Below are 14,441 nucleotides of genomic sequence, written 5' to 3' on the forward strand. Positions count from 1 at the left end.
AGCTGTCACAATGTTAAGAATTGAGATAATGCATGCTCTCATACAGTGCTTGTTACAACACCTTTAATCCTAGCACTTGGGAGGCAGAGGCAGGCCCAGCTCTGTGAGTTCAAGGACAGCCTGGTCTGCAGAGTGAGTTCCAGGACAGTCAGGACTACACAAAGAAAAAAAGGAAAAAAAAAAAAAAAAAAAAAAAGGAAAAAAGAAATCAATCACTTGCTGAAATCACAAGCTCACCAATATCCAGAGTCCCCTCCTCAGCTAGACTTGTAAAGAATGCACAGTAACTCCCATTTGAAAGTGAGAAATTGAGTCTCCAGAGGCTGCATAACCCATCTGTACTCCACCTTGTCTCCACAGTAGGACCCCTCTAGAGCTCAGGCCACACAAGTAGCAAAGAGGTGGGGCTCCTGGGGTGGCTGCCTCTATTGTAGGAATCAGAGTGGTGACAACTGGGGACACATGTGGACCTGGAGCAGGGTATCTCATAGCAGTTCTGGAAAGTCCAAAGGTGGACACAGGGACCTAGGGAGCCCTGGGTAAATCACCTTCCCTTCTGAGTGGTGGAGACAGAGGTGGTCCTGTCAGACAACCGTGAATGTATTTCCTGGAAAACCACAAAAGCTGCTACCTCTGTCCCCAAGGAGTGCTGCTGGCTCCTTAATACTCTCCTTGTCAAAGATGCTCTTGAGAACAATGGAGGTCCTGGGAGCCAAGCAGGGGGAGAGAGGGTCAGAGTGTTTGGGGGCAAGGCAGAGGCCATATGGGGCTAGACCCTATGGTAGATCTGGCCCCATTAGGGGCAGAAGGAAAGTGAACTTCAGTACTAAAAGGATGGATGTCCCGATCCTTGCAGCCCAGAGCTAAGATTAGTGTGATACACACCAGCAGATTGACTGCATGAGCCTTCAGGTATAATTGTGGGTTCTTAGGGAGATTGTGGGTGTAACTGCAGGTACAGGGGTCAGGTATGCAGGTCTCTGGAAGCTCTACTCCTGGCTGTTGGCCCTGCCACGGCAAGGAGTATATATTGCTGGCTTCACACCAGCATTTTATTGGGCTGTCCTCACGCTCCCTAATAGGCAGAGACCCTGGCTCAGGAGACACTGTGAGTGTGCCCTGTGGCCAGGGACTCCTGACTAGGATTGACAGCTGCCTGGCTGGGAGCACCAGGAGCTCTGCTCCAGCTAAGGACAGGCTTCAGCCTCTGCCTGACCCCAGGCAGGCAGCTCCAGTAACAGGCTGGGCTCAGGCTCCCTACACTGCCTGTTGTCACCGTCCATGGCTCTCCCTCTTCTCCCGGTGGACCTCACTGGAGTGTCTGGATAGCCCTGGCCTTGGGTTGTGTGTCTGAGGACACCCCTCTGTTCTGTGGACTGCCTCTTTCAGTCGTCAGATCCCAGCACCCTCCCTCCCACTAGTCCCTTTCCTAAGCCTGAGGTGCAGAGTGGGGGAGCCACAAGGGAAAGCGGGAGGCGGGGCCCTGGCAGGAGTCCGGGCTGCCCCGCCCCAAGATGGCCAGGCTCACTATATAAGGGCACACCACTTGCAAGGGTGCCGCCACCACTGCAGCACTCCCTTGGTCTTTGCCCAGCCGCTCCACTGCCCAGCGTGGTCCAGTTGCTGCTACCAGCAGGTACCCCGGTTCCTGCCCTAACCCCAGGGGAGCCAGGGAGCGGGGATAAGTGGGAATGCAGGTTGGGGACCCTGAAAACCTGTAGAGATGGACACTAACCTTACACACTCCCGGGGACCCTGGGAGCCCCACCATCACCACTGCAACACCCCAGTATAGCTGCAGTCATGGGGGGTGGCGATTGGAGGACTCAGAGATGCATGGCTCTTGGGGTCCATGGAGCAGAAGTTTCTCTTTTTCCTTAAGGGTGGGGGTGGGGCAGGGATAGGACAGAGGGTGTCTGGGCTCTTTGAAGTCTTAAGGGCTGAAAGGTCAGTTAGGGACCTGGCTGCCCTGATCCCTGCTTTGTCTCTCTGTCCCTTAGTCTCTCAGCCTCTCCACCTCCACGATGGTGAGTCTCTTGTGGTCCCTTCCCACAAAGGCCAGAGTCCCTGGATAGAGGGAGGGCAAGGACTGGCACCCAGAGAGTCCTGCTTCTGACAGCTCCCACCTCATAACCAACTCCACCCCTTGACCCCTACCCAGTGTACCAGGCACTCACCTGTGCCACATTATCCCCAGGAGGTAGGTGCTGTCACCCCAGAGATAGTCCCTCATTCCAACAGCACCTACTGACCACTGCCCATGTGCCCAGCACTGGTCTGGGTCTGGGGACATAGCAATGAGCCTGCAGTCCATGACACCAGAGTACTTTCCTAGGAAAGGGCTTGAAGAATTCAGCCCTGGTGTCCTGGGATGCAAGTGAAGGTCTGAGGCCCAGACCTTGGATGTCTGGGCCGTGGCTTACAGTTTCTGAGCCAACAGATGATTCCCCCAGGCCAGATATCACTTCAGAACCCATGAGGTGGGAATAAGGCAGGCACAGGCAGCCACCAAGCCAGAAAGAGCTACCAACCTGTCCAAGGTGGCTCAGCCCGTCTCCTGAAAGACAGGCCCAGCTGCCAGGCTTGGATAGGCCAAGGCCCTGCAAGGAGTAATGTCTCCATTTCTATCATGTTGAGACTCCCAGCCTCAGAGAAGGGACAGGAGTGTCAGACTTCCTGCAAAGAAAACGGTGCCAGGACACCATACACCTGTAGAGATGTTTAGCTAGGTGTGGTGGGATTGCCAACTCAAGGCCAGCATGGGTCACATAGCAAAAACAAAAGCAAAACAGGGCTGAGGCTGTCATTGTTTAGAGGAATGCTTGCCTAGCATGTAGTGGACCCTGAGTTTAATCCCCAGCTCCCTCTGAAACCAGATGTAGCGGTGCACATCTGTAATCCCTCCACTTGGGAAGTGGAGTGACTGGAGTTCTCAGCCTGGTCTAAAGAGCAAAACCCCATCTCTAAAAAAGAAAAGGAAAAGTAAAGGAGGAGGAGGAGGGAAGGGAGAGACCAAGGTGGCATTTGGTAGAACGCTGGTTCAGTATCCAGGAGGCCATGGAAACCTGGTGAAATCATGGTGGCACATGCCTGTAATCCCAGCACTCAGGAGGTAGAGACAGATGGATCAGAGGTTCAAGGCCAGCCTCTGCTACATCCAAGCTTGACGCCAGCCTGAACTATATGAAACCCTGCTGAAAAAAAAGGAAGGTAAAACAGATAGCCGCCCTCACCCAGAGGCACTGCATGGGGGTGAGGAACAGAAAATAAATTCACCTACTAGGTGCCAGCAAAGTCTGTGCCAGTAGATAAGTCACTGAGGCCCAGAGGGAACAGAGCTGGACAATGGTTGAGATATTTTGGTCAGGAACCAGCTGTGGGGCAGTTACTGTGTGTCAGGCACTGTGTGCAGCCGGGATTGCAATGTTGAAAAGAACCAAGCATGGCCTCCTGCAAACCCAGCTAGAACGGACCCTAGTGTGGGATAGGGCTCAGCAGTCCCTCAGGAGGACTTCCCTTCCCATTCTCAGGACACCACACCTAGCCACACTTCCCACTGGGTAAGCCTTCCCTCCACCTAACCCCTTCCTCTTCTGGTCCTTTGAACTTCAGTGAGGTGGGAAGACCGGGACTGGGAAGTGGGTTTATTCCATTAAGTGACTTAAAATGCTCCCTTGCCAATCCTGCCCAAGATGTACCGTTTCTGCTCCCTGCTCAGCTCTGCCTGGATCCACTGAGTACGGAGTGGGACTATCCCCTGGGATCCAAGGACCTGGATGGAAAGGAAGGACCATGGAAAGGAGGCACTGCCCTGCCACCCACAGGCTGCTTCCCTGGGCCCTGGCGCCAGGATGTTAGCCTGGACTGCAAGGGCTCCCCAGAAGAGCCCGAGGCTCGGGCCTGGACTGTGTATTACTACGGTCTCCTTCAGAGCTGTCTGCAGCAAGCTGGCCTTCCTGAGACCCAGGACCGCAGCCAGGCACCTCGTACAGGTGCCTCAGGACTCCACAAAGGGGGTCTCCCAGAGACAGGCAGGGACCTTCAGCCCAGTTGTTTTCCTCTGTCTGTTCAGGCTGGTTCCTCCCCCAGGCCCTAAAGACAAAACCAGAGGGCCTAAGGCAGGCAGGTATTGTCTCCAGGACATCAGGTCAGGGCTCCACACCATGTCCCACTCTACCCCACCCTGCTCCCTGGAAATCCACGATATCATTTGCATATTCTGTGGAGCTGAAACTTCTAGAGCCATGTCTTAGGAGATGCTATGGAGGCAGCTGAGCGATCCCAAGATACCTCCTTGTTTCATAGATCAGGTGGGTTATGAATCATTTTGTGTGGACCAAATGATCTGCAGCTAGAATACATGAGAATCACAGACTTGTTCCCATCTCACAGACTGGAAAACTGAGGCTTAGAGAAACAGTGGCCCTTCTGAGGTCACAAGCAAAATCCAAACTCAGGTTAGACTCATCCTCCAGTGCCCTCTGGAACAGATGCAGATAAAACAGAGCCAGTCTCAAGGCAGGAGAGCAGACATCTCCCCCTTCATATTCAGCTCCCTCTGTCCTCTGCCTTCTTCTCATTTGACCCCTAAGAAGGATCTGGGAGGCCTAAAAGTGAGGGTGGGGATGGGAAGGTCACGGGAAGTGGGCAGAAGGGCAGCAAGAGGAGGACTCTTGGTGAACATGGCCATGTTCTCTTCCCCCAGGCTGCCCTGGGGCAGAGGTGACCTTGTGCATTCTGGGTTCCCCCAGCACCTTCCTATCTCTGTTGCTGGAGGGTGGGGTCCAGAGCCCTGGTGAGTGTGTGCCCAAGTTCCCTACCCTCTCCTACAGAAAGGGCAGCCCCGCCCTAGCCCAGCTATATCCCAAAATACCCACCAAACTTGGCAATTGCCTGCATTCCACAGGACCAGCTGCTCTGAGTAGGGGTGGGTTCTGGGAATCACTGACCCCCATGACACAGAAGCCCAGGCTGGAGGCTGAGGGTTTTGGCACCACGTAAGCATTCCCTGGCCAGGCGCCTTCTTCTCTTTGCCCACAGGAAACATGCTCCTTTGCCTGTCCCCTGCCTGGCTGACGAAGGTGGCAGCTCCGGGCCAAGAGGGTGAGGCATCTCTGCTGGTCTCCAAGGCTGTGAGCTTCTATCCAGGGGGCCTGACATTCCTGGATGATTTTGTTCCCCCTCGGCATGCCACCTACTTCCTGGCAGGCCTGGGGCCGGAATCTGGCCGTGGCAGGGAGGCAGCAAAGCTGGCTGGGAACCTCACTTGCCCCACAGGCGCCTCAGCAGAGCTGGCAGGACTGCTGGAGGACCGGCTGTTGATGAGGTGGTTGCTGTCCCAGCAGAGTGGCGTGGCTGTGCCAGCTACCCTGGCTTTCACTTATAGGCCTCCGGGGCTGCTTCGGGGAGGGGATGCCGGCCCTGGACTACGGCTGGTGGAGCTGAGTGGGAAGGAGGGCCAGGAAACACTGGTGAAAGAGGAAGTAGAGGCCTTTGTGCACTCCGAGGCCTTGGGTGATGCATCACAGGTAACAACAGGTCCCTCTGTGCACTGCGGTCTTTGTGGGTACCCAAAGGAGGGAACCCTTGCTATGATTTCCAAGTCCTGCTGGGAAACGATCCCAAACTCTTAGCTGCCACTGTCTCACTTCTCCACAGCAGTGCCCTGTGCCTTCCTACCTCAGTTTACCTCCTGCATCTGTAGCATGAGCATCCTACATTTCAGGCACATGAGGTGGTGGTGAGGAGGGTCCTTTCCCTTTTCTGCTGTAGGTGGCTGTGAGGCTCAGTGGCTGGCGCTGGCGGGGACAGCAGGCACTGCGTCTACACCTGCGGGAGGAGCCATCCGCAGTGGTGAACACAGTGATGGCATTGCTGGAGAAGCTGGAGGAAGAGGAGAGTGTCCTTGTGGAGGCCATGTGCCCACCTGCCCGGCTGCCCTTACCAGGTTCTTGTCTGGGCTAGCCAGGAATCGGGAGCAGTAACTGGCCTCCTAGACCTCCTCTGGGCTTAAACTTCTCCATGTTCCCCCAGGCAGTCCTGCACCTGGCCCTGAGCTGGCTGTGCGTATCTGTGCGGTGGTGTGTCGGATTCAGGGTGACAGACCCCTACTGAGCAAGGTGAGAACGGCTTAGGTGTAGGACATGGCCCTGTCCACCCCAGCTCTGCCCATCCCCACTGATCTGATGAGGGCCTGGTGCAGAGAGGACATGATCTTTGGGGAGGAGGGATTCTGGTTATTTCTGAGGGGACTCTTGGGGTTGACACTTCTTCCTCTTTAACCCTCCTGAACCTTCTATATCAGGAGCCCCGGGCCCCTGTGTTCAACTCCTGTTCAGGACCTAGGGTCCTGATTCCTTTTCTAGCATGTTCCTCCTCACAGAAAAAAAAAAAACTAATTTAGGGTCAATCCCACAGGAACCTTTCTGGGGAACCTAGAAAGGCTTGGGGGACCTCCTGGGTACTCAGCAGAACTCCAGAGATAATGAGGGTCTTTAAGAGACACCCTAAGGCTAGGAAAAACCAGGGTGGCTACAGCATGTAGGATCAAGCATGCTTGGAATCTTCAAGCTGGGCCTGAAAGCCAGCGTAACCCCGAGGGATCTGGGGACCAGATGGCCAGTGAAGCCAAGAGTGATTTATAAAGTTTAAGTCTTGATGGAAGAAGGGGGTTCTTGAAGCGCAGGGAAGGTGGGGCCTGTATCTTGGTGCAGGGAAGATGCTCAGGCGTCGAAGGGGTACTTAGAAAGGTGAGCCTCGGCAGGGCTTCTCCTGGGCCTGCCCCTTCTGAGCTGCACTGTGGTCAGGTGGTGTGCAGCGTGGGCCGTGGGGACCAGCTCGTGCGGCACCACAACAGCCTGCCGAGGACACTGGGGGTGGCGCTGGCCCAGTGCGGCCTAGAAGAGGCGGCGCAGGTGGCGCTTCTGGAACAGCGCATCAAAGAAACAGCTGAAGCCGCGTTGGCCGCAGTGCTGGCCCTGGAGGCCGGGTTGAGCGTTGAGCAGCGTGGTGGGCGCCAAGTGCACATCGACTTCCTCGGTGAGCACTGGAGGCGCGGCTCGTCCTGGGCGGCGTGGGGGCCGGGTTGGGGGATGCTCAGTCCCTGCATCCTCGCCCGGCCCAGGCGTGGACTTCGTTCTCACAGTGGCCGGCCGCACGCTGACCCCCACGGTCCTTAAGCTGAACAGTGGCCTGTGCCTGGAGGCGTGCGGCGCGCTTGAGGGGCTGTGGGCCGCACCGCGCCTGGGACGCTCAGTTGAGGAGGCGGCGGCAGCACCGCTGGTGGAGACCATGCTACGGCGCTCGGGGCGCCGCCTCATGGACGGGAAGCAGCTGCTGGTGATCGGCGCCGGCGGCGTCAGCAAGAAGTTCGTGTGGGAGGCTGCGCGCGACTACGGATTGAAGGTGGGCGGGGCGCGGCCCCAAATCGCGGTCTGATTGGTGGAGGAGGGGACGGGGTCTGAATAGGCGGGGCTAGTCCTTCAGGTGGAGGCTGTCACTCCGGGGGCGGGGCCTCCTCGAGGGGGCGGGGCCATCTGCTGTGAGAGGCCCCTCCCAGAGGGTAAAGGAGGAAAAGAGGAGCTGGGATAAGTGGGTTGGAATGTGCCAGAGGCAGGCGGTACTCCAGGTCAGCAGCGGAGCTCAGATCTCTGTTTTTTTTCTTTTCTTTTCTTTTCTTTTTGGTTTTTCGAAACAGGGTTTCTCTGTGTAGTTTTGGTGCCTGTTCTGGAGCTCGCTCTGTAGACCAGGCTGGCCTCGAACTCGAGATCTGCCTGGCTCTGTCTCCCGAATGCAGGGATTAAGGGCTTACGCCACCACCGCCCGGCATTATTTTCTTTATTTTTGAGAAAGGGTCTCACTATATAGCCCTTGTTGACTGGAATTCGCTATGTAAATCAGGCTAGCATCAACCTCCCAGAGATCCTCCTGCCTCTTCCACCCTAGTGCTGAGATTAAAGCCTGAACCGCCATGCTCGGCTGTTTTTCTTGTTGTTGTTTTTCCTTGCTGTTTTAGAAATTGAGTTCAGGGTCTTGCATATTCTATTCGAGCAAGCACTCTATCATTGAGCTACAGCCCCAGTTTTCATTTTATTTTATTTTATGTGTATGGGTGTTTGCCTGCATGTATGTCTGTGCACCAGGTGGTGCTTGGTGTCCTCAGGGAAAAGGGCATCAATCCCCTAGAACCGGAGTTACAGGCAGTTGTTAGCTGCCATGTGGGTACTGAGAATCAAACCTGGTCCTGTGGAAGAGAAGCTGGTGCTCTTCACTGCTGAGCTATCGCTCCAGCCCTGATTTATTTTACTTTTAAAAATTTATGTGTATGGGCCTGATGTATATATATGCAGGCGTCAGTGGAGTCCAGAAAAGGGTGTCATCAGATCCAGAGCCACCTGAGGTGGGGGCTAGGCACTGAACTCTGGCCCTCTGCAAAAGCAGCAAGTGCTCTTAATGGCTGAACCATCTCTCCAGCCCTCAATAATTTGGGATCTTTGAGATAGGTTCTCACGTAACTCTTGCTGGTCTCAAACTCCTAATATAGCTGAAGCTGGCTTTGAATTGATCCTCCTACTTCTACCTCCAGATTCTGGAATTTCACACATGTTATTTTATTTTTATATTTTTGTTTATTTCAGTGGTTGTTTATTTATGTCAGACAGGGTCTAACTCTGTGGCTCAGGCTGGCCTGAAACTTAATAGGAAAATCAGGCTGGCCTTGATCTTTCTGAGATTCTCCAGCCTCTGTCTCCCTAGTGCTAGGATTACTCTCTCTCTCTCCCCCTCTCTCTCCCTCTCCCCCCCCCCCCTCTCTCTCTGAAATGATTTCACTATGTAGCTCAGACTTGGTTCTTGTATCACCATCCTCTTGCTTCAGCCTCCTAAATGCTGGAATTACAAGCATGTACTGCCAAATCTTGTAGTTCCTAGGTCTGGAACAGCTGGGTAAGGAGTCTAGCTCTGTCTTGGGGAAAAGGTCTTTGGAGTTGAATTCCTGCAGCTTGTCACATAGGGTCTTCCAGGGGCAAAAGAGCAGTTCACAGATCTCAAATCAAATCTACTGTTGGAAGGAAGCAGGGGCTCACATGGTAGGATCTGGAGCTAACCAGGCAATAGACATTCTCACTCCTATTGAAACAGATAGGAAAGCTGAGGCTCTCTCAGGCTGGCCCTAGTCCACCACAGTGGCCTCCTTGCCTTTTTCCCCACCATGCATGGTCCTTGAGGAATTCCCAGCAGCCTTGGCATCACAGTTCCTACCTGATAGTGTGTGTGCCCGTTGAAGTTCTGAAAGACTCCTGATGCCAAGTTACCTTACAGACAGCCACTTCCCTCCCGCATCAGTGGCTGCTGCTGGCCTGAGGATCAGCTGCCCTGTGTCTGTGCTTCCCCCAGCAAGCCACAAGCTTTGGAGACACAGGGCCCCTCAGGAATCCTGCACATCACATTACAGTGTTAGAATATTCGGAATGAATGATAACCGAGCCACCTGTCTCCAGCCCCAACCCTGATGGCTGGTCTCCAAGCCAGCCAGAAAGCTGTTCAGGAGCATGTCCTAGTGAGCTCTCTGGTGTTCTCTTCTTGCACCCAGCCCCTCACACTCAGCCTGCCCTTTCCTCCCGAAGCTTTTCCTTCTGACTTCCCTCCCCTCCAGGGTGAAGGTGTCTCACCTCTGCACTTCCCATTTATCCAACAAGCCATCGATAAACATACATTTAGCACCTGGTGTTCATGGTTGAGTCTCCCCTGTGGGACACCATCCTGTCTCTTCCATGACCCAACACCTGTGACATGCTGTCCCTCCTGCTTGCTTATGTTTCTGCAGCTGCACCTGGTGGAATCGGACCCCAACCACTTTGCATCCCAGCTGGTGCAGACCTTCATCCACTTCGATGTGACTGAGCACCGGAGAGATGAGGAGAACGCACAGCTGCTGGCTGAGCTGGTCCGGACACGCAACCTGAAGCTAGATGGCTGCTTCTCCTTCTGGGATGACTGCTTGGTGCTTACTGCTCTGCTCTGCCGGGAGCTGGGTCTGCCCTGCAGCCCCCCAGCTGCCATGTGCCTGGCAAAGCAGAAGAGCCGTACCCAACTACACCTGCTGCGCTGCCAGGGCCCACCCTGGCCTGCGACTTCCCTCCATGCTGTGGCCTGCTGCCCACTGGAGAGTGAGGCTGACGTGGAGAGAGCCATCCACCAGGTACCCCTGCCAGGTGTGATGAAACTGGAATTTGGGTCAGGAGCAGTGGGTGTACAGCTGGTGAAGGATGGGCCACAGTGCCATGAGCACTTTTCCCGGATCCTCCATGACTTGCAGGGTGAAGCTGACCACCCAGGCATTGGACTGGGCTGGGGCAATGCCATGCTGCTGATGGAATTTGTCGAGGGCACAGAACATGATGTGGACCTGGTGGTGTTTGGTGGGCGGTTGCTGGCTGCTTTTGTCTCTGATAATGGCCCCACAAGGCTGCCTGGTTTCACAGAGACTGCAGCCTGCATGCCCACTGGGCTAGCACCAGAGCAGGAGGCCCAGATGGTGCAGGCAGCTTTTCGCTGCTGCCTAGGCTGTGGGCTGCTAGATGGGGTTTTCAATGTGGAGCTCAAGATGACTGGGGCTGGGCCAAAGCTCATCGAGATCAACCCTCGAATGGGAGGATTCTACCTTCGAGACTGGATCCTAGAGCTCTATGGTGTGGATTTGCTGCTGGCTTCTACCATGGTGGCCTGTGGCCTGCAGCCCGCCCTGCCTGCCCACCCTCGTGCCCGTGGCTACCTGGTGGGCATCATGTGCCTGGTGTCCCAGCACATAGAGCTGCTGAGTTCCCCTAGCAGTCGAGAGACTCTGCAAGCCCTCCATGACCAGGGTCTATTGCGACTCAACCTGCTGGAGGAGGCCCTGATACCTGGCCAGTATGAGGAGCCTTACTGCAATGTGGCCTGTGCTGGGTCCAGCCCTGCTGAGGCCCGTCTCCGCCTGCTGGGCATTTGTCAGGGCTTGGGCATTGACAGGCCCAACTACCCAGTTGCCCATTTCCTGTCTCATTTCAAATAGCAAGGATTAAGTGCTAGGGGTTGTGGTGCTCTGTTTCCCTGCCCCTCTTTCTATCACCTTGTCCAAAACCTAGTTCAGCACACTCCTCTGCCTCAGGTCTATTCCAAAGCAGTACAGCTATTTTGATATCATAGTCTTCTGGACGTTTCTGGGTCCTCTTGCCTTCCCAAAAGCCTCCATCTAGTCCCAGGTATCCCCAGTACTCTAGTGCTGTGTAATATCACTTTAACTAGGCAAAGATGTGTTACATGTATTTATGCTGCAGAATATTACTTTAATTATGTGAAGGTGTGTTACATTTGTTTCTGCTGCCCTTGTTAATGATGTAAAGATGTGTTAAAGATGTAAAGCTGTTACATTCGTTTGTGCTGCATTTGTTTCACTTTGCCTGCCTAAGGCACCTGATTGGTCTAATAAAAAACCAAGTGGCCAATAGCTAGGCAGGAGAGGGATAGGCAGGGCTGGTGGGCAGAGAGAATAAGTAGGAGGAGAGCTCCAGGCTTGAGAGAGAAGAGGGAGGAGAGAATGAGGGAGAAAGCGAGGAACACACCTGGGGCCAGAAACCAGGCAGATGCCAGCCAGCCAGACATGAGTAGCAGTGAAAGTAAGATACACAGAAAGAAAGAAAAATGAATGAAAGAAAGAAAGGAAGAAAGAAAGAAAGAAAGAAAGAAAGAAAGAAAGAAAGAAAAGTAAAAAATCCCAAGGCAAAATGTAGCTGAAGAGAAACAGGTTAAATTATAAGAGCTAGCAAGAAATGAGCCTAAGCTATGGCCGAGAATTCATAACTAATAAGAAGACTTTGTGTCATGATTTTGGAGCTGGTTGGTGACCTAAAAGAAAAAGCCTGGGACAGTTTAGCCTGTTGTTTGAATCTTAGATGGTCTTTTAATAAAAAAAACAAACAAACTCAGAGCCAGATATCAGGGTAAAAGCTGAAAGATCAGAGAAGCAGAGCAAGTCACAGCCAACCTCACCTTGCCAACTCCTCAGCCGATCCTGTTTCCACAAATCCTCAGACTGAAAGCTTCTGAGTCCTCATCCGAAAGGGTCTCTGCTGAACTGCTTTAGTTCCTGTTTCCTCATGCCTTATATACCTTTTTCTCCACCCTGCCATTACTTACTGGGATTAAAGGCGTGTGCCACCACTGCCTGGCTCTGTTTCCAGTGTGGCCTTGAACTCACAGAGATCCAGACCCATCTCTCCCTCTCAAGTGATAGGATTAAGGGTGTGTGCCACCACTGTCTGGCCTCTATGTCTAATCTAGTGGCTGGCTCTGTCCTCTGATCCTCAGGCAAGCTTTATTAGGGTACACAATATATCACCACACTAGCCTTTAAGGAAGTAACAAACAGCAGCTCCATCTGCACACTGTCATGCCCAGCCCAGATGGGAGTGGGTCCAAACCCTGGCCCTCCCCCCACCCCTCCAGATCTGTCTCTTCATGTCACCTATAAGAGGAGGGAACCTACATGGACCTCTGGCCTTGGGCAAAGCCATGGAAACTGAGATCAGCGCTCCTGTCTTTATACAAAGTCCACGGTAGTCATGAAGCCTGCCGGAAATATCTAGCAATGCTTCACTGTGTCCGTCGGCCTGTGATGAGCAGTAGGAATAATCATCTCCCTTCACACCTCCAGGCAGACACCAGTGTCCCCATGCCACAGATGAGGAAGAAGACTCACAGAGGAAAAATGGCTGCCTCCCAGGTCCTGTCTCAGTGGATGTAGACAGGATGCAAAGGCCAGCCTTTTCTCTTCACTGTTTCACATGCTCATTCAGCTTCCAGGTCCTCTCTCTCTCCCCTTCTTCACAAGCAGCAGCACCGAGACTCCTGAACACCTCTCTCCAATGTAACACACACACACACACACACACACACACACACACACACACACACACATACGTCTCTACCACTTCATTGCTCTGTCCTCTGGCATACCTAACTAGCCTGGCTCCAGGACGTCGGTCTACACCCCTTCCTCACTCTGGGAAGCTACTCTGAAAACGCCTGCTTCTGTCCGGCACAGAAGCTGTGCACAGCTCCCCAGTCATGCCTACCCACATACAGGCTTATAAACCAGTGAAGTTTCCTGGAATAGGTTTGTTTTGGACAATGCCCTGCCCAGGTTCAATAGGTGTGGAGCTGGAAACTGGGAAGGAGAGGTGGGAAAAACACTCTATTGGCTGGGCCCCTGGACTGACCTTTGGCAGGGGCCTCCCTTATACCTACATCTAGGCCTGAATTCGAGGATCTCTTTTGCTTGAACTATAACCCTACATCACATCCAGACAGTAAACCCTCTGCTGGCCTGGACACCCCTAAGTCCTGTTCATCTGAGTTCATACCCTGTATCACAATGGGAAGGCCCATCCAGACAGACTCCAATCCAAAATCACAGGCAATAGAACCCAAGTAGTCAGGCTTGTGTGGCAAGTGATTCGTCGTCCCCCCCCCCCCCCAATCATCTCGATAGGTCTTCTTCATCTTTTCAACAATATTCTTTTGTTTTGTTTTGTTTTTTTTGGTTTTTTTCGAGACAGGGTTTCTCTGTGTAGCTTTGCGCCTTTCCTGGGACTCACTTGGTAGTCCAGGCTGGCCTCGAACTCACAGAGATCCGCCTGGCTCTGCCTCCCGAGTGCTGGGATTAAAGGCGTGCGCCACCACCGCCCGGCTCAACAATATTCTTTTAGTTTGGTTTTTTGAGATAGGATTTCACTGTGTAGCCCTGGCTGTCCTGGAACTCACTCTATAGACCAGGCTGACCTCGAACTCAGAGATTCGCAGCCTCTGCCTCCCGAGTGCTGGGATTAAAGGCCACCACCTCCCGGTCTTTCAAACATATTCTATTAAAGTACCTATTCTGAACCAGGCAGCAGGAATACTTAATATGCTTAAGTTCATAAAAGCCCATATTTAGGTGTGCTGAGTCCTTCAGAAGGGGAGCCTGGTAACAAAGCCCAGGCAATCACCCAGCAAATGTCAGACCTGCAGGGTCTAAGAGCTTTAGGAAGATTTGTGGGGAGTGTCCCTAATACAGTCGAACAAACACGACTTGCCTGGCAGCTCACAGTTCCAAAAAGGGCTGACGATTTGCCATTCAAACTCAAACCTGAATGCACCTGTGATTCTGCCCATTCAATCTCGAATTTGCCCCAGAGCCAAAACGGGAGGCTCTGCGTTGCTCGTGTCGGGTGCGAACACAGAAAAGCCCTATTAGAAAGTGGTGGTCTGGTAAAGTCGGTTCATAAGGCTGCACGATGAGTGGTCCAGATCTCTGGAACTACAACTCCCGAGAGGATTTGCGACAGCCGCCATCTTTCCTTCCCACGTGGCTAAAGGGCTTACTGGAGAGTGGGCGAAGCTACTTTGCGTCAGTAGCGCGCGCA

The 14,441-nt window shown here is 53.5% G+C and overlaps 1 protein-coding gene across 2 annotated transcripts; it reads left to right on the forward strand.

Moving 5' to 3' along the window:
- The first annotated feature begins 1,548 nt into the window (after window positions 1–1,548).
- Window positions 1,549–11,411, forward strand: Carns1 (carnosine synthase 1). 2 transcript variants are annotated; one of them, XM_059263398.1, is made up of 10 exons: window positions 1,549–1,636; window positions 2,001–2,027; window positions 3,719–3,992; window positions 4,706–4,795; window positions 5,041–5,528; window positions 5,773–5,947; window positions 6,034–6,119; window positions 6,807–7,038; window positions 7,124–7,404; window positions 9,824–11,411. In XM_059263398.1, the coding sequence occupies exons 2-10, from the start codon at window positions 2,025–2,027 to the stop codon at window positions 11,048–11,050; spliced, it is 2,856 nt and encodes a 951-aa protein (XP_059119381.1). In that variant the 5' UTR covers window positions 1,549–1,636; window positions 2,001–2,024; the 3' UTR covers window positions 11,051–11,411. The 2 variants fall into 2 exon arrangements, with proteins under 2 accessions (XP_059119381.1, XP_059119390.1); XM_059263407.1 differs by lacking the exon at window positions 2,001–2,027 and having other exon boundaries at window positions 1,559–1,636.
- The last annotated feature ends 3,030 nt before the right edge of the window (window positions 11,412–14,441 follow it).

The sequence above is a fragment of the Peromyscus eremicus genome, chromosome 1 (genome assembly GCF_949786415.1).
Source record: "Peromyscus eremicus chromosome 1, PerEre_H2_v1, whole genome shotgun sequence".
NCBI classification, from domain to species: domain Eukaryota; kingdom Metazoa; phylum Chordata; class Mammalia; order Rodentia; family Cricetidae; genus Peromyscus; species Peromyscus eremicus.